We start from the raw sequence: 20,537 nt of genomic DNA, 5'->3' as shown, positions 1-20,537 counted from the left end.
GTAAATATTTAGAACAACTTAAAAATTGGATTAAACAACATGAAAATTAAACAACTTTAAAATTTCCTTTTTAAAATATGTTATATCTCAGACGTGTAGCCATTTAATATGCTAATATGTATACATGCAGCATTTCTAAAACCTATTGATTTCAGAACACATACCTCCTTCCCCAGTCTCCTGTGATTAGTTGTTTGGAAGGACCTCATTTTGGAATACATGCAAGTAATACATATTAGGGTAATTTTTTTTCTAATTCATCCAACTTATTGCCATCAGCATCGCTTGTAAAAACAACATCTAATCTTTTTATTTCCCAGCTTTGAAATCTTTTTGTTTTACATTGCTTAAAAGTTGATCTTTAACATGACATTTGAATTTTTTCACAATTTGGCCCTAAACCCTACCTTTCCAGCTTTATCCCTTTCATCTGGACCCCAACCCTTCTTAATATATTCCTTTTGCACCCCTGCCTTCCCACCCTACACTTTAACTACATTAGAGTATTTATGCAACCCCATTCATGTTTGTAAGCCTGACTCAAATGATGCCTCTTGGGCACGTCTTTTTTCTTCTTCTACTTCTTTTTCTTTTTTTTTTCTTCCTTATCCTGGAAAGCCAGGAAAGTATAATGTCAATTAATGACTCCTCTTGGAAAGAATTCATCATCTCTTTGTTCCCATCGTACTTTGTCCACATTTCAGTTACAGTGTTTTGTGTATTCTATTTATTATTGTCCCTATGACCAGTGAAAGGCCTGAGTGAAGACATTCCTATTGAAACCAATAACTAAAATGCTATTTTCAAAACATGAAAAAAAAACCGGTCTGTAAAATATTTGGAAAACTTCATTGAAACCCTGCTTTCCATGTGAAAAATATTCAACACTGTTACATTTGTAGGTTTTACCTTTCATATATAAAAGCATAACCGTTTTTCTCATCTCTTTAGCAAAATTCCAGATATATGAAAGAAACAGAGGCATTTAACAATATGAATTTATAGACATTAATATGTAACATACTAATATTTTGCTTTTATTAATATAAAAGTATTTAAAAATGTCTTCTAAGAAGTTTTGGTAAAATAAGTACTAAATGTAACAATAGAAAAATAGAAACTAAATTCCTTTTAGTTTTGTCAGTTTAAACATATATTTAAGTAAACATATTTGTTTTAATCCTAGGAATTAGCAAGGATAAAGCAGGAAACAAGAGAAAAAGAAAATTTGGTTAAAGAAAAGATCAAGTTTTTGGAAAGTGAGATTGGGAATAACACAGAATATGAGAAAAGAATTTCTGTGGCTGATCGTCAACTTTTAAAATGTAGAACGGCATATCAGGACCATGAAACTAGTAGAATTCAGCTGAAGGGTGAGGTATGTCAACTAAAAAAGACTGGCTTGTATGTTCATGACAAATCACTATAAAATATAAAATAAGCATAAAGCTTTTCCTGTGATGGAGAAACTGCTTCTAGTTTTTTTTTTTTCTTCTTTCTTTCTTCCTTTTTTTTTTAATGTCGCTTTGTTTGTGGAACTTTTGGGATACTCTGATTAAACCCCTGATTAAGCACCACGGGGTGCCATTCACATCACAGGTAAATGGTTTGCAAATATTTTCTTCCATTCTGTAGGTTACCTTTTCATTTTCTTGGTGGTTCCTTCACCTTAAAGAAACTTTTTAGTTTGATGTAGTCCTGCTTGTTTATTTTTGCTTTTGTTGCCTGTAATTTTGGTGTCAAATTCAAAAAATCATTACAGATACCAATGTCAAGGAGCTTTTCTCCTATGTTTTCTTTGAGAAGTTTTACAGTGTCAGGTCTTATATTTAAGTCTTTAATTCATTTTGAATTAATTTTTGTATATGGTACCAGAGAAAAGCCCAATTTCTTTCTCTTTTTCTTTTTTTTTTTTTGCATGTGGCTATCCAGTTTTCTTAACATCATCGATTGAAGAGACTTTCCTTTCCCCATTGTGTATTCTTGACACCTTAACTGAAAATTAGTTGATCGTATATGCATGGGTTTATTTCTGGGTTCTCTATTCTGTTCCATTTTTCTGTGTGTCTGGTTTTTTTTTTTTGGCCAGTACAGTCAGACTTCCTTATCCATGGATTCTGCATGTGTAGATTCAACCAACAATTGATAAAAAATATTCAGAAAAGAAACCCAATAAAAATAATATAACAATAAAAAAGGATACAAATTTTAAAAATATGAAAATTATTTACATAGCATTTACATTGTATTAGGTGTTAAAAATAATCAAGAGATTATTTAAAGTATACAGGAGGCTGTACATAGGTTATATGCAAATACATGTCATTTTATATAAGGGACCTACACATCTGTAGATTTTGCTATCTGTGAGGGATCCTGGAACCAATCCCCTGTGGATGCCAACGGATGACTGCACCATTTTGTTTTGATTAGTTTAGCTTTGTAATACAATTTTAAATAAAAAAGTATGTTGCCTCCAGCTTTGTTCTTTCTGCTTAAGATTACTTGAGCTATTTGGGATCTTTTATAGTTCCATATGAATTTTAAAATTGTTTTTCTGTTTCGGTGAAGAATGACATTGGAATTTTGATATTGTATTGAATCTGTCAACCTAAATAACAGACAGAGGCCCTCTAAAAATATTGAGCTTAATTAGGAATGAGCAGGGAATTTGAAAATCCAGTATATACAGGCTATGACAGATTATAGGCATGTCTAGGGAGATAAAGGAAGGCAAAAGTATTTAAAGGTAAAATGAGTAATTTTACCTAAGTTGTTTTAAAATAATAATCCTTGGCTATAGGAATCAATTAGGGTAGTGTCAGTCCAAGGTTGATCAGTCAGTTGCTGGGCAGATATCTCTGTAGAAGGGTTTTGTGCAAGGTTGCAGTGGTCTTTATGCAAGGCTGTGGTTCTGGCAGAGTCTCTTGTGATAGTTCTTGTTATTGGGCAAATATGTATGAGAACTCTCTCGTCATGGCCTTCCCCAGCTCAATTTTGTCAGGGTTTGACACAAGTGACTCCATTTTGATTTTGACAGCTTTCACAAATCTGTAGATTGCTTTGAATAGTATGACCATTTTAACAGTATTAATTCTTCCGATCCATGAACACAGGATATCTTTATGTCCTCTACAATTTCTTTCATCAATGTTTTGTAGATTTAGTGTACAGATCTTTTTCTTCCTTGGTTAAATTTATTCCTAAGTATTTTATTCTTTTTGATGCCATTGTAAATGGGATTGTTTTCTTGATTTCTTTTTTGGATTGCTTGTTGTAAGTGTAGAGAATGTAACTGGTTTTGTATATTGATATTGTATCCAGAAACCTTACTGAATTTGTCTGTTCTGAGAGTATTTGGTGGAGAGTTTAGGGTTTTTGCAAAGATCCTTAATAAAAAAGAAAATTCGTATCTTAGATTTTCTGTTTTAATAATTTTGATTAATAGTAAAATGTAGTTTACTATTGATTAACAGTAAAATGTAGTTATTAGGAGTCTGATGTATTAGAATCTTTTGAGATTTTTCAAATCCAATTAAACTTATGATTCTTATGAGCACATATATATTAGCTTATCTTGACTCTGGGGATGTGCTCTTTCTGAGGAGGTCTAGTGATATTAGACATTTCTGTATTTACTTTCAACACATATGTGTTCTCTATAATTTGCTAGGATTATACAACAAAGCCAATTAAAATTTGATATCAGATCAATATGGAAATCTGTTTATATATTAAATATAAAAAAATGGCTACTATTTTTGTGGGTGTGATGTAGGTTAGAACTTAAAGTGAGCAGAATAAAACTCAGAAATGAAATAAGTTATAAGATACAGAGTAAATATATAATTTCTGTCTGTTAACTAATAAATAGCTGGATTCTTTAAAAGCCACTGTGAATAGAACTTCCAGTGATTTAGAAGCTCTGAGGAAAAATATTTCCAAGATAAAGAAGGACATGCATGAAGAAACAGCAAGGTAAGAAAAAAACTATTTAAATATGTTTATGATTATTTTTTACTATATCTAGAAAATTATTAAATACTTAAGACTATTTGTTGTTTAAATAACTGCAAGATTTTAGCTACTACTTTTTTTTTTTTTTTTTTTTTTTTTTTTTGAGACAGAGTCTTGCTTTGTTGCCCAGGCTGGAGTGCAGTGGCGCGATCTCAGCTCACTGCAAGCTCTGCCTCCTGGGTTCACACCATTTTCCTGCCTCAGTCTCCTGAGTAGCTGGGAATACAGGTGCCTGCCAGCAGGCCCAGCTAATTTTTTGTATTTTTAGTAGAGACGGGGTTTCACCGTGTTAGCCAGGATGGTCTCCATCTCCTGACCTTGTGATCTGCCCACCTTGGCCTCCCAAAGTGCTGGGATTACAGGCGTGAGCAACCGCGCCTGGCCAGCTACTACATTATTAAACTTAAAAAAATTTTACTCATATTTTCATCACAAAGACTCAGAAGCCATATTTTTATGGTCTATTAAATATGTAGTGGTAATAAAAAGGTTTACAGCAAAAAACCCCTTCAAGTTATACAAATAAATATTAGGATAAACTATTATTTGTTTGTATGAAATGCTTTTTAGGCACGTTTTCTATCTTTTGTGATAAACCCTCTTCAGGTTACAAAAAACTAAAAATCATAATGAGATAATACAAACAAAATTAAAGGAGATAACAGAGAAAACCATGTCTGTAGAAGAGAAAGCTACTAATTTGGAAGATATGGTAAAGGAGGAGGAAAAAGATGTGAAGGTAAAGTTTAGTTTTAATTTTTCTTTAAATCACAGAAAATTTAGCAACAGTGAATTAATTAGACTCAGGATCAGAGGACGAGGAGGTCTTGTAAGAAGCTCTGCTTTTTGGTATGATCACATTTATAATCTGGTTTTGGACCTCTTCTCATGCATTGCTTCTGAAGTTATTCTCAGTCTCCTCTCTTTTTTTTTTTTTTTTTTTTTTTTGCCATGAAGTCTGGCTCTTGTTGCCCAGGCTAAAGTGCAATGGCGAGATCTTGGCTCACTGCAACCTCCGCCTCCCAAGTTCAAGTGATTCTCCTGCCTCAGCCTCCCGAGTAGTTGGGATTACAGGTGCCTGCAACCACGCCTGGCTAATTTTTGTATTTTTAGTAGAGATGGGGTTTCACCATGTTGGCCAGGCTGGTCTCGATCTGCTTGCCTCAGCTTCCCAAAGTGTTGGGATTACAGGCGTGAGCCACTGCAGTGGCCAGCCTCCTCTCTTTTTAAGTTACTAATTTTGATGTCTTTGTATTTATTTTTTATTTTATTTTATTATTTTTTTTGAGACTGAGTCTCGCTCTATCCCCCAGGCTGGAGTGCAGTGACATGATCTCAGCTCACTACAACCTCCGCCTCACAGGTTCAAGCGATTCTCCTGCCTCAGCCTTCTGAGTAGCTGGGATTACAGGCACGTGCCACCACACCTGGCTAATTTTTGTATTTTTAGTAGAGATGGGGTTTCACCATGTTGGCCAGGCTGGCCTCAAACTCCCGACCTCAAGTGATCTACCCTCCTCCGCCTCCCAAAGTGTTGGGATTACAAGTGTGAGCCACCATGCCTGGCTTGACGTCTTTTTAAAAAACTAGCTCCCCCACTGTGCCCTGGATTCCATTCCTTCCCAAAGCCTACTGTACCTATGTCCCTGCCATCATCCATATATCTATTCGTATATTGCATATAAATAGTTTGAAAAGTGGCTTTGTTTTACAACTGATTTCTACGTGATTATCACTGTTTTTTTGTAATCAAATTCCCATCATCATCTACATTCCTGATTTGTACTTCTTCATCATCTACTATCTCTTTAACCCCTTATAATCTGGCAAAATTTTTTGGTAAATGGGCTTTGAAATGCTATAACTTTGCTAATTCTACTGGCACCTTCTTCTACCTCAGTCTTTTTTGGCATCTTGACGGCATTAAAGCCAATTTTCGAAGAACTGGAAAAGGCTGCTGGTGCACCACTTCCTCTTTGAAAAGTTCAAAGTGAACTCTAAGTGTGAACCAGAAGTGTGACCTGACACTACTTCTTGCTTTTACTCGTTTGGGGGGGTTGAAAAAGGGGTAGTTGAAGATGGTGGCAAAATCTCCCAATATAAGGCTTATATCTCATCTGGCTCCATTTATATTTGGATGGGATCCAACTTCCTCAGTGTGCTGTAAAATTTCTAAGTAATAAAATCATGCTGCAATCTTGACATGAATGATATTCAAATTATACATTTTTTTTTAAAACTTTTGGTGTTTTTTTCTAACAGCATGATTCCCTGGTAACAGATGATATATATTAATACTTATCAGTAACCTGTAAAAACTGTGAAATTTATATGAAATAGACCTTTTCATCACAGAGAATTAAAAACTTCAGACATTTTTGAAGAACTAGCTAAATTAGAAAAATTAATAATATTAGCAACAGGGTGTACTGATTGTTTTTTAGCAGGGCTGTGTTCATAGTCTTGGGGTTTTTTTCATTGCTGTTGGTTTTTGTTTGAAAAATTCCGAGCCCTATCTTTTTTGGAGATATACTGTGTTATTCGCCACTAAGTATTGACTTTAAAACTCTGCCAGACAATCTTTGAGAAGATCTTAAACCCACTGAAAATTGTTTATGTAAAATAATGCGCTGAATATCAGATTATATTTCTTGTTTATGCAAAGATTTCAATGTGTCAGTCACAGACTTGTTTTGTGTCATATTCAGGTTTGTTGGTTGCTAAAGGAAAATATGCTTATTTGGGTATAAGATCACATAGGCAAATTATTTCAGCATTTAAAAATGATAATTTTCAATTGATCATGGCATGGTAGATCAATTTAAAGCCTAGAACACATTGGTTGGGAGGCTTCCAGGTCAAGACAGGTTTGCTTCCTGAGAGAAGAGCAGTGGGAATGGGAGACTCATTTCTATTTCCTAGAGCTGCACATGGTAGAGAGGCCAACTGGAGGCAATGAGTGAGTGACAGGTAGTTCCTGTAGTGTTCTGGGGCCAGCTCCTACCAGCTTACAAGCGCCAATAGTTAAATTTTTAGAAATTTTCCTAAATACAGCTATGATTAAAAATGAAATTATATAAACTCACAGTTAAATAGCATTTACAAAAAAAGTAATACATACTCAGCACTCATTACTTCCAAATATTTTATTATTCTATACTCTTAAGGTTACTTATGTCTGTTTTATCTGTACGTTGGAAATACCACAAAATGTTCTGTTTCTGTGAATTTCTTCCCAACTCTGCCTTTAGTGGAATCATGTTAGTAGCGTGAAATTGGCCATAGTGGGAGTATTTATACCATGGAAATCAGATTCTCCCCCTAGCCTCTCATCTCCTGGAGAGACAATGGTTAAACATTTACCTGCTCACCACTGGATAGTGCTTGAAAGGTGGGAGATTGGGTGATGTGATTTCTTCCCCATAGCACCCTCAAGACTTTAGTAAACTCTGTGAATGTACAGGCTGTGTGTTTCCAGTGGACTTTATTTTTTGAGGAAATCAGTGGAATGGCCAACTGCTAGGCGAGGGTAGCATGGGATGAAATTAAGATGACAGGTCAAGGTGTATGACACAGGAATAAAAACTACCCTAGTCTACTATAATAGAGTAGACCATAAGAAATGTTGGGGACTTGTTAAAATTGTGAAAAGAGCTTTATCTTCTAAAGGGCTAAAATAGTGGAGGGTTCAAATTTATTTGAGTTTCTAAATTATTATGTTCATATAAATACAACATTTCAATATATTTAATTTCATTAATCACTATAATTCTTATTATCAGGAAGTAGATGTTCAACTGAACCTCATAAAAGGTGTGCTGTTTAAGAAAGCTCAGGAGTTACAGACTGAGACAATGAAAGAAAAAGCGGTTTTATCAGAAATTGAAGGAACTCGTTCCTCTCTGAAACGTCTCAACCATCAGTTACAAAAACTGGATTTTGAAACCTTGAAGCAGCAAGAAATTATGTACAGTCAGGTAGATGTTACTTTTATGAATATCTTCCATATTGATTTATGGCAGTTGTGATGGTTAAGATACGCCATGTTCTAAGAAAACAAAGAATTATAAGCACTTTTGTGGAGGACAGACAGATGCTGAAGGTGAGAGTATCACGTTAGATCAGTAGTAGGGTGAGGGAGCCTTAAAAACTATTTTTTTCCCCTTAATCTGCAATAAACAGGCAAGAGGAGAGAGAACTCTAGTGAGGGAGAACCGTGTTTTAAAGGAACCTGAGACATTTGCATCCAGAGTAAAGCAAAAGAAGGCATGAGATATCTGAAACCGAGAAAAACTGTATGTTGATTCTTAGTTATGCACCACCACCCTCACTCCCATGCTAATAGAGTAAAAACATTTTTTTCAGTTTTTCCTTATTTTGTTCTATTTATATATTTGTGTTAATTTCTTAATATTCTCCATCTCTACATCTTAATTTTCTCATCTAATATATATTCTTAGTTTTTAAAAATTACAAATGTTAAAGTATAATATTAAGAATAATTAATTAGATGTTCATATTTGAGCCTTTCGTGGCTAACAATTAGTGACTACCTGTTTTGTATCCCTTAGATAATGTGCCCTCAGAAATCCAAATTCATGTAAATCCAGTGAATTTACTGAGATTCCATCATGGTAGTAAGATAAACATCCCCCAACTTTGTCATATTCTCAGAAGATTATTTCTGTGTCTATCATGTACCTTGATTGTTGAGACATAGTTTATTTTTGTTCCTCTTAGAGTGAAAAGGATTTTATCCTGAATTACTGAGACTAAAGTGACTTTATTACATGATAATGCCTAGTCCAAACTCATAAGAAAGTATTCACTTTGTTTTTACACTTATAGAAATGCTTTTTTCTCTTTGTAATAACTTTTTTTTTAAACTGTAACAGGATTTTCACATTCAACAAGTGGAACGGAGAATGTCACGGTTAAAGGGAGAAATTAATTCAGAAGAAAAACAAGCCCTTGAAGCAAAAATTGTTGAACTTAAGAAGTCTTTGGAAGAGAAAAAATCTACATGTGGCCTTTTGGAAACACAGATCAAGAAGCTTCATGTAACTTAGCCAAAATACATTTTATGTTTCAAATATCCTAGTCATTCTGTTTTAAGACAACATGTTCCTAAAACTACTTTGGATAGGGTGACTGCCACTCTACACACATATATAACAAATGTATGAACAATGTTCTTATTTTTGTACTATTAGTGTGTAATGTTACCATTGATGATGCATTTAGTATATGCTAAATATTGTATGACATGCCTCTAGTATTTTATTTCATATAATCTTTACAAATGTCTTGTGAGGAAGATACTATTATCTGTTTCATAGAGTAAGTAATTTGTCCAGGTTATACAGCTAGTACACAGAGAGCTAGGATTTGACCCCTCCTGCATTTGACTTCTAAATACTCTTCAAGAGTACACTGTTTAGAACATTGATAAGTTCTAGTTTTCTATTTATTAACTGCCATAACAAATAACTTGATGGTCCTTTGTCTTTAAAACACCATGTAAAAAGAAACTGCTCTTTTATGAGTCAGCAGTTGTTATTCAAATCTTTACTTAGTTATAATATTTGAAATGATTGGATTCTGTTAATAAGGTTAGAACGTCTTCATCTTTAGGCATTTTATTACGTTTCTTGTAATATAAAACCTATGTTAAAGTTTGACTAGAGAGTAAAAGTGAGAGAGTGAGCATGGACATGAATGGGGCGAGAACTCAGCAGGGTCTAATTGTTATTTACCACCGGAAAGACTATTGATGTGTCCTCTGGTGGTTATAAAAATAATTGCCCTAAATTCCTTGAGGGCTGCAAAAGGTGGAGAGCTATTACTTTTTTTTTCTTCTTATTTTAAGAAGACAACATTTTGGTTTGGAGTGGTTTGTAGTCTGATGAAATATTTTAAAATGGTTATCTTTGTTTAGTGGAAAAAAACACTTGTTTTTGGATCAGATAGAACTAGTTTTAAATTTCAAGGCTATACCACTACTGCTGTTTTAACTTTTCTGAGCTCTAGTTTACTCGTCTATTAAATGGGGGAAAAATTAATATTATTTTAGGACATTTGGGAGAACTAGAAGCAATTTATATCTTAGGACAATTGTAGGTACTCAATATATGGTATTGTTTTGATTATTTAGAATATGAGAATGGTATTGAATGTTAGAGGTATGACTTTGTTTCTTGCTCCTGGGCTGGATTGTGTCTGTTTTGCTGTGTGGGGATGGTTATAATTCTTCACCCTTTGAACTCCTCCCTGCAGTAGTTCAAAGTAGTTCAAAGGGAGAATGGTATGACTGCTCCCTCCATCATACCATTGTCAAGTGCTTATGCCTATTCTGACTCTGGTTTTAACAGAGAGATACATAAATTAATAGAAATGGAAGTGAATTAACAAATTATATTAAAGCTAGTTAGCCTTTGGTCATTATGAAGAGCTGCTCTTTTCAATAGTAGCAGCAGATTGTAAAGTCATCCTGTATGCCCTCTCACATGCCACTCCGTCTCATTTTACATATAGAAACTAGTTTCTTCAGGTTGAAAATCACATTCTTTTAGCTCTTTTTGTCAAATTTAATTTTATAAAATCACATTTTTATGCAAAAAATTCCTCTTCTGAAATCTTGCTGCAATCTTAGGTCCCAATACTTGAGAGAAATGCAGGCAACTAGAAAGACAGAGGAGAGGAGGAACGGATGGAGGGAGGAAGAGAGAGAAAGAGATCTTGGAACTGGAAAGTTTAGATTTAGGAAACAAGAAGGGAATAAGAGCACAAACCTTATTCTGGGTTCTGGGTGGGAAGAGGGATATAAACAGGTATAAAACTGGAAAACTGGTATCTGCATATGTATGATCTATTTATGCATATGATGGAATTAGATCTAATCAAACATTTTTCTCTTTAGCAATATGCGATTATGTATGTAATTAATAATAGCTGACATTTACGTGGCACTTCTGTGTGTCAAGCACTGTTATACACATGCTTTGACAATAACATCTTTAATCTTCACAATAACCCAGGAAGTTAGAAACTGTCCTCATCTCCATTTAGAGATGAGGAAACTGAGGAAGAGTCCATCATACTAGGGTCAGATGGTTAGTACGTAATTAAGGCCATCTGATTCTAAGAGCTTGTACTCTTAACCAGCACCCTATGCTTTCTCAGACTGTTGATGTCCTTACTATCGGGGACTTGCATAGAATCAAACAATGAACTCCAGTATGGGAGTGGTGAACCATGTAATGAACTGGTATATGTTCCCATCTCCTCATAAATGGCTGTCTCCTAACACAGTCAGCCCTCTGTATCCACAAGCTCCGCATCTGCAGATTCATCCAACTGAGGATTGAAAATACTCAGAAAAATGGGTGATTGCATCTGTATTGAAAATGTACAGACATTTTTCTTGTCATTATTCCCTAAATGATACAGTATAACAACTATTTACATAACATTTACATTTTATTACATAAGTAATGTAAAGATAATTTAAAGTATACAGGAAGATGTGTGTAGATTATATGCAAATACTATGCCATTTTATATAAGGGACTTTAACATCCATACCTTTTGATGGTGGTAGTGCAGTTGTCCTGCAACCAATCCCCAGACAATACTGAGGGATGACTGTGATTCATTAGGTTGAACTGGAAGTATGTATTTCCTAGAATTACTAAACTCGTACTAAATCCAAAACATCAATTGATGATAAAAATGAAAATATTCCTATGTGACTATCCATGTGTATTATATTAGACACATAGCAGAAAGAGAGATAATAAAACATAGGATTATTTTAAATATCTGAGTATATAATTTAATGTAAGATATATAATACAGTATGTATTTAATATTTTTGTTAATATTTAAAACATACATTTATATACTTTTTCTTTTTTGCAGAATGATCTTTATTTTATCAAGAAGTCACATAGTAAAAACAGTGATGAAAAACAGTCCCTTATGACCAAAATAAATGAACTAAACCTTTTCATCGACAGATCAGAGAAAGAACTTGATAAAGCCAAAGCTTTTAAGCAGGTGCAGTAAAATTGTATGCATATGTAGTATTGAAAACCATGTTTCCATGTTAATTGTAGATAAATGAAAAAATATAGCAAATTATGAAAAAGAAAATGTCACTATAATCACTATACCCAATATAAACACTGTTAAAGTCTATTATTTCCCTCCAGTCTTTTAAAGAAATTTGGCTTTTTATGTTGTATTAAAAAAATTTCTATATATCATACGCTTCCTAAAACATTAACTATTCTTTCAAGAACATTTTGAAGGCTTTCTATAAGTCCATTGCATGAAGTTACCATAATTTATTTAACCATCCCCTATTTTTTAGATTTTTGTTTCTTTCCAATGCTTGGCTATTGTAAATAGTACTACATGTACAGTGCAGTTGTTCAATTAGTTGTTCATTGTGTAGTTATTCAATTAGTTCCTTTGGATAAATTCCTAGCTGTATAATTATGGTTCAGAAAGAAATGAATATTTTTAGTGTCTTGAAACTATTTTTAAGCCCAGTTCTCTTCTACAGGGCACCATTAATACTCCTATCAGTAGTGTGTAAGCATTCTATTTTATTCACTACCACTGAGGCTGGATATCCTAATTTAAAAAATTGTTGCCAATTTGATAAACATGGTATCTCATTGTTTCAGTCTGCATTTTTAAAATTGGTGGTTTAAAAATATTTTGTTTAATGATAAATTTTCAAACATTTATGTTTAAATAAAAATGTTTAAAACACTTTTGTCTGTTATGTCATGTTCCGTATTTTTTTTCTTTGGAGCTCTAGTTTGTATTCTTGGCCCATTTTTTTTCTGCTGGGAAGTTTACATACATAAATTATAGAAGATTTTCATATGTAAAAATACTATCTCTGTCAGCCGGGCGCGGTGGCTCACGCCTGTAATCACAGCACTTTGGGAGGCCGAGGCGGGTGGATCACGAGGTCAGGAGATCGAGACCATCCTGGCTAACATGGTGAAACCCCGTCTCTACTAAAAATACAAAAAATTAGCCAGGCATGGTGGCGGGCACCTGTAGTCCCAGCTACTTGGGAGGCTGAGGCAGGAGAATGGCGTGAACCCGGGAGGCAGAGCTTGCAGTAAACGGAGATCGCACCACTGCACTCCAGCCTGAGCAACAGAGTAAGACTCCGTCTCAAAAAATAAATAAATAAAAATTATCTCTGTCATAAATATTGTAAATATTTTCCCCATTTACCTTTACATTTTTATTCAGTGTTTGTGACACAAACTTTTTTTTAAACATCAAGTCTTTTAGTTTTTCTTTTTAATTTTTATGCTTAGAAACTTCTTGGTTACACTAAAAATCAGACAAATGTTTACTATTTCTAGTAGTTACATTGATTTCATCTCTTAAGATTTTTCATTCATCTAGAACATATTTTTGGCGCACGTGAGATGTAAGTATCTAACCTCTCCAAATGAAAAGCTATGTTTATGAAACAATAAAATCTTATATCTTGGAGTGTTTTTTTCTGGGGTTTCTATTCTGAAAATTGATAGATATCTGTACTCTTATATCAGTACTCTATTCATGACTGAATTGTTTTAAAATAAAAATATATTTCCACATTATTTTGTGATATTCAGAGTATAAAAATGGCCATTCATAGGGCTTTATGTTTTTTGGATAGTGTAAATTTAATTTCAGGAATAACTTCTTCCCTTTGTTTTTTATAATAGCAAAGCTTGACTTTAAAATTGAATTATAAAAAAGATTTGGAATAACTATAAACCCTTTTCTTAAAAGAAAAAAAAACTATGACTCTGATCAATTTTAGGCCTAGTTAGTATCTTAGTCAATGGTTAAATTAGAAAAAGGTGTATTTTCAAGTTTTACTTATATAGCAATAAAAATATTTTGGTTTTGCAATTAAAAATAATTTCAATATTTGACCATTTTGTTACGTTGATAGGATTTGATGATAGAGGACAATCTTTTAAAACTTGAAGTTAAGCGTACTCGAGAAATGCTTCACAGTAAGGCAGAAGAAGTTCTTTCCCTAGAAAAAAGAAAACAGCAATTATACACAGCAATGGAAGAGCGAACTGAAGAAATCAAGGTTCATAAAACAATGCTTGCATCACAAATAAGATATGTTGATCAAGAACGGGAAAACATAAGGTAATTTTTCATTTTAAAACTGCTGAGGAATAAAAAAAAAGAGTGAAGATGATGTCAGGAGAACTGGCCGCCCCCTCTAACATCCTGGATGTGCATCTTTTTCTTATTCATTTGAAATGGATTTTCATATAAGAAAGACATAGGGCATGTTAGAGCCGTAAATCTAGGCTCTTCTTTTGGTTAATTCTTCATTCTTTAGATTGTCTCTTTTACATTAAGATCACTAATCTACTAGGAATTGCTTTTTATGTATTGTTTGTGGTAAAGTCAAATAACATGTCTTTTTAAAAATAGATATTCAATAGCTGCATCTATCGGAGTGATTTTCCACATCTTTTATAAGATTATTTCTGGCTACATGTTTTTTCTTTAACGTTACTGTCAATTTCATTTTTGGTTTGTTGCTGGTATGTAGAAATGCAGTTAATTTCCGTATATTAAGTGGTCAGCAACCTTGCTTAACAATCAGTCTTGTTCTAACAATCAGTAGATTCTAATTTTCTATATACTGTATTTCATTTATATTATTTTCAAATAATAACAGTTTTATTTCTTGCTTTCCAACCTTTATAACTTTTCTTTTTTCCCCAGTTCAATACTGAAGAGCAGTGTTGATTACAGGTATCCTTGTCTTATTACCTGATCTCAAAGGGAAATTTTTCATTGTTTTTGCATTAAGTATAAGGTTTACTGTAGTTTATTTCTATTTTTTAGATACCTTTTACCACATTGAGCTCCTATCTATTTTTATCCTTTACTAAGAAGTTATTTTGTTTAATCAAGAATGGATGTTGACTTTTATTATATGCTTTCTCAGCACTTATTGACAAGATGTAGCTTCTTCAGTCTGTTGTGTTTAATCATATTGATCAATTTTTCAAAGTCAAACCAACCTTACATTCTAGAATAAACCCAACTTATCTGTTACATATTATCTTTTGCATACATCTAGATTTTGTTAGGGAATATTTTAATACAATTTTTGCATCTATGTTCATGTGTACAAATGACCCATAATTATCCTTGCTCTACTGTCCTTGTCAGGTTATCAGGCTATTAAGGTTATGTCTGACTTCATAAAATGACTTGTGTGTATTTCTTATTTTTCTATACATTGAATATGTTTCTAAAAGAGTGGAATTATATCTTTTTTGTTTTTCAAAGGCCTCACTGGAAAAAAAAAAGCCATTGGGAGCCTGAAGTTTTCTATGGGGGAACATTTTCAACTATTGGTTTATATACTGGTTATAGGACAATGCAGATTTTGTATTTATTATTGATTCTGTTTTGGTAAATTCTATTTTTCTCTAGGAAAAATTTTCTATATTTATCCAAATTTCAAATTTATTGCCGTACAGTTGTTTATTATTTTATTATTTAATAGTTGTAGTATTTTTAGAGATGACTCCTTTTGTATTCCTGACGTTGGTTATTTGTGCATTCTTTTGGGGTAGGATAATTCTTACCACAAGTTAATCAGTATTAACATTATTTGGAAAGGATGTGCTCATATTGATATCTTCTATTGTCCATTCATTATTTCATTTGTTTCTGATCTTGCCTTTACTATTTTTTCCTTCTTTTATATGGGCTTTTTTAATGTTCTTTTCCTAATTCTTCAGATGCTTAGCTTATTAATTTTCAGTTTTGAAGTCTAAAAAAACTCTCTAAGTATTATATTAGCTGTATCCCACAAAAAATATTGCCATTTTTTCTTTTTTGCCTTTCCTGTCTTTCAATTGTCATAGACTTTACTTTTTAAACTTTACTGAGGTATATTTGAGATACATAAGTTGCACATATTTAAAGTGTACATTTGATAGGTTTTGACATATGTAATATACTGGAGAGACCATCACCACCATCAAGATAATGTATCCATCACCCCCACAAGTTTCCTTGTACCACATTGTAATTCCTCCCTTCAGTCCTTCCCCCGTGTTTCTCTCTCCGGACAACTGATCTCCTTTTCATCCACATAGTTCAGATTGCATTTTCAAGAGTTTAATGTAAATGGAATCCAATAGTAGGTCTGCCTTTTGTCTGGCTTTTTTCATTCAGCATAATTATTTTGAAATTCATCCATGTTGTGTATATCAATATACATTCCTTTTTGTCAGGGGTTGACACACTTTTTCTCTAAGAGCTAGATAACTAACTTACAGTTCTTTGCAGGCCATATTGTCTTTGTTTTATTTTTCAATTTTTTCTAAAATTTTATTTCAATAATTTTTGAGAAACAGGTGGTTTTTAGCTACACAGATAAGTTCTTTAGCAGTAATTTCTGAGATTGTGGTGTATCTGAACCCAAGCAGTGTACACTGTACTCAAAGTATAGTCCTTTATCCCTCGGGTCCCTCTCACATGCCACCCCCCACAAGTCCCCAAAGTCCATTATATCATTTTTATTCTCTTCCATCCTCATAGCTTAGCTCCCGCTTATAAGTGAGAACATAACAATATTTGGTTTTCCATTCCTGAGGTACTTCACTTAGAATAATGGTCTCCAACTCCATCCAATTGCTGCAAATGCCATGATTTTGTTCCTTTTTGTGGCTGAGTAGTATTCCATGGTGTATATATACCACATTTTCTTTATCCACTTGTTGGTTGATTGGCATTTAGGCTGCTTCCAGTCATTGTTTTAATAACTCAACTCACTCAACTCTGTCATTGTAGACTGAAAGCAGCCACAGACACTGTCAAAAAATGAGCACAGCTATTTTCCAATAAAACTGTATGAATATTGAAATTTTAAATTTTCATGAAATATAGTTCTTTTATTTTTCTAATCACTTAAAAATTTAAAAGTCATTCTTAGCTTGTGGGCTATCTAAAAACAGGTGGCAGGCAGGATGGTTTGCTGACCCTGGCTTTCTCTTGTTAAATAGCAGTATTCCATTACATGTATTTACTCCAGTTTATTTATACATTTACCTGCTGACGGACATTTGAGTTGTTTCCAGTTCTTAGCTGTTATAAACAAAGGTGCTATGAACATATGTGTTCTTGGTATGGACATATGCTTTCTTTTCTCTTGGATAAATACTTAGGAGTAAAATTGCTGGATCATGTGGTAGGTATATATTTAACTTTTCAGGAAACATTAAGAAATTGCCATGTATTCATTATTTCTGTCTTTCCTGCTTTTCATTGTTTTTACTGAATTTTGTTTAGCCTTTTCTTTATTTGGAAGGTATACATTCTAATTTTAATTATTTTGTTGGTTATTCTTAGATTTAAAAGAAACTTTAATCCTTTCTCTATGAATATTGAAAATTAGTTTCTATTATTTTCCCCTTCCTAAAAAATAAGACTTTTAGCATCTCTTACCTCTTCTTTTCCTTTTCCCATCTTTCACATATTGTTGAAATACTGATTATAGTCTCTTGCTATGTTTTTAATATTATGTCTTTACTTTTTAAAAAACTTTTTCATGTGCGTTAAGCTGTGGATCCAAATGTCAGCAATAATTTAAAATTACCTATGTGTTTTGTTTCTTGATTTAATGGTTTTTTCATGTATCCCTTGTCATCATTCTATTTTCTTGGATTTCGTTTCCTTTTTTGGAGTATGATTTTGAATTTGTTTTTTCGAACTGATGTTTTCTGAAACTTTGCAGTCCTTGAATGTTTAATAAATATATTTATTCTCCCTTAAACTTGAATGACAGAACATTGTAAAACATTGTTTCATATTCTGCTAGATTACAGTGTTGTTTATGAGAAGTCTGATTACAGATTAATGAAATTTATTTTGTAGGGAAACTGGGCTTTGTTTGTTTTCTTTCTGGAAGCTTTGGGACACTCTCTTTATCCTTGATGTTTTATAATTTTCTTGTATGTGTCTGGGCGTTTTGTCATTTTAAAGTTTCTCTTGCTTGACCATTCCTAGACCTCTTTCAGTGATTTTTAAAAATTTTTTTATCTTCGGTTCAGGGGTACATGTGTAGGTTTGTTATACAGGTAAACTTGTGTCATGGGGGTTTGTTATACAGATTATTTCATTACCCAGCTACTAATCCTAGTACCCAATAGTTATTTTTTCTGTTTCTATCCCTCCTTTCACCCTCCACCCACCAACAGGTCCCAATGTCCATTGTTTTCCTCTTTGTGTCCATGAGTTATCGTTTAGCTCCCACTTATAAGTGAGAACATGCAGAGTTTGGTTTTCTGTTCCTGCACTAGTTTGCTAAGGATAATGGCCTCCAGCTCCATCCATGTTCCCGTGAAACACAAGATCTTATTCTTTTTTATGGCTGCATTGTATTCCATGGTGTATATATGCCATAATTTTTAAATCTAATCTGTCATTGGTGGGTATTTAGGTTGATTCCATGTCTTTGCTACTGTGAATAGTGCTACAATGAACATTTGTGCACATATGTCTTTATGGTAGAGTGACTTATATTCCTTTGGGTATATACCTAGTAATGGGATTTCTGGGTTGAATGATACTTCTGTTTTTACTTTCTTGAGGAATCACCACATAGCTTTCCACAATGGCTGAACTAATTTACATTCCCACCAATATTATATAAGCATTCCTTTTTCTCTACAACCTCACCAGCATCTGTTATTTTATTTGACTTTTAATGGCAGCCATTCTGACTGGTGTGAGATGGTATCTCGTTGTGGTTTTGATTTGCATTTTTCTTTTTATTTTTTTAATTTGTTTTCTTTTATTATTATTATACTTTAAGTTTTAGGGCACATGTGCACAATGTGCAGGTTAGTTACATATGTATACATGTGCCATGCTGGTGTGCTGCACCCATTAACTCATCATTTAGTATTAGGTATATCTCCTAACGCTATCCCTCCCCCTCCCCCCACCCCACAACAGTCCCAAGTGTGATGATCCCCTTCCTGTGTCCATGTGTTCTCATTGTTCAATTCACACCTATGAGTGAGAATATGCGGTGTTTGGTTTTTTGTTCTTGCGATAGTTTACTGAGAATAATGATTTCCAATTTCATCCGTGTCCCTACAAAGGACATGAACTCATCATTTTTTATGGCTGCATAGTATTCCATGGTGTATATGTGCCACATTTTCTTAATCCAGTCTATCATTGTTGGACATTTGGGTTGGTTCCAAGTCTTTGCTATTGTGAATAGTGCCGCAATAAACATACATGTGCATGTGTCTTTATAGCAGCATGATTTATAGTCCTTTGGGTATATACCCAGTAATGGGATGGCTGGGTCAAATGGTATTTCTAGTTCTAGAGCCCTGAGGAATCGCCACACTGACTTCCACAATGGTTGAACTAGTTTACAGTCCCACCAACAGTGTAAAAGTGTTCCTATTTCTCCACATCCTCTCCAGCACCTGTTGTTTCCTGACTTTTTAATGATTGCCATTCTAACTGGTGTGAGATGGTATCTCATTGTGGTTTTGATTTGCATTTCTCTGATGGCCAGTGATGGTGAGCATTTTTTCCTGTGTTTTTTGGCTGCATAAATGTCTTCTTTTGAGAAGTGTCTGTTCATGTCCTTCGCCCACTTTTTGATGGGGTTGTTTGTTTTTTTCTTGTAAATTTGTTTGAGTTCATTGTAGATTCTGGGTATTAGCCCTTTGTCAGATGAGTAGGTTGCGAAAATTTTCTCCCATTTTGTAGGTTGCCTGTTCACTCTGATGGTAGTTTCTTTTGCTGTGCAGAAGCTCTTTAGTTTAATTAGATCCCATTTGTCAATTTTGTCTTTTGTTGCCATTGCTTTTGTTGTTTTAGACATGAAGTCCTTGCCCATGCCTATGTCCTGAATGGTAATGCCTAGGTTTTCTTCTAGGGTTCTTATGGTTTTAGGTCTAACATTTAAGTCTTTAATCCATCTTGAATTAATTTTTGTATAAGGTGTAAGGAAGGGATCCAGTTTCAGCTTTCTACATATGGCTAGCCAGTTTTCCCAGCACCATTTATTAAATAGGGAATCCTTTCCCCATTGCTTGTTTTTCTCAGGTTTGTCAAAGATCAGATGTAGATATGCGGCGTTATTTCTGAGGGCTCTGTTCTGTTCCATTGATCTATGTCTCTGTTTTGGTACCAGTACCATGCTGTTTTGGTTACTGTAGCCTTGTAGTATAGTTTGAAGTCAGGTAGCATGATGCCTCCAGCTTTGTTCTTTTGGCTTAGGATTGACTAGGGGATGTGGGCTCTTTTTTGGTTCCATATGAACTTTAAAGTAGTTTTTTCCAATTCTGTGAAGAAAGTCATTGGTAGCTAGATGGGGATGGCACTGAATCTATAAATTACCTTGGGTAGTATGGCCATTTTCACGATATTGATTCTTCCTACCCATGAGCATGGAATGTTCTTCCATTTGTTTGTAT

At 33.8% G+C, this 20,537-nt stretch overlaps 1 protein-coding gene across 1 annotated transcript in view; it reads left to right on the top strand.

Moving 5' to 3' along the window:
* CCDC39 (coiled-coil domain 39 molecular ruler complex subunit) overlaps positions 1–20,537 on the top strand; it is a 76,150-nt gene that overhangs the window by 23,307 nt on the left and 32,306 nt on the right. Inside the window, exons 7-13 of the mRNA XM_054481200.2 lie at positions 1,187–1,378; positions 3,875–3,978; positions 4,624–4,756; positions 7,800–7,994; positions 8,913–9,077; positions 11,938–12,075; positions 13,997–14,205. Coding sequence (XP_054337175.1) covers positions 1,187–1,378; positions 3,875–3,978; positions 4,624–4,756; positions 7,800–7,994; positions 8,913–9,077; positions 11,938–12,075; positions 13,997–14,205 — 1,136 coding nt within the window. The remainder of the gene's footprint in view (positions 1–1,186; positions 1,379–3,874; positions 3,979–4,623; positions 4,757–7,799; positions 7,995–8,912; positions 9,078–11,937; positions 12,076–13,996; positions 14,206–20,537) is intronic.

This window comes from Pongo pygmaeus, chromosome 2 (assembly GCF_028885625.2).
Source record: "Pongo pygmaeus isolate AG05252 chromosome 2, NHGRI_mPonPyg2-v2.0_pri, whole genome shotgun sequence".
In the NCBI taxonomy this organism is placed as follows: Eukaryota; Metazoa; Chordata; class Mammalia; order Primates; family Hominidae; genus Pongo; species Pongo pygmaeus.
Note: the sequence above shows the minus strand (reverse complement) of the source record. Positions and strands in the feature narration are given on the sequence as shown.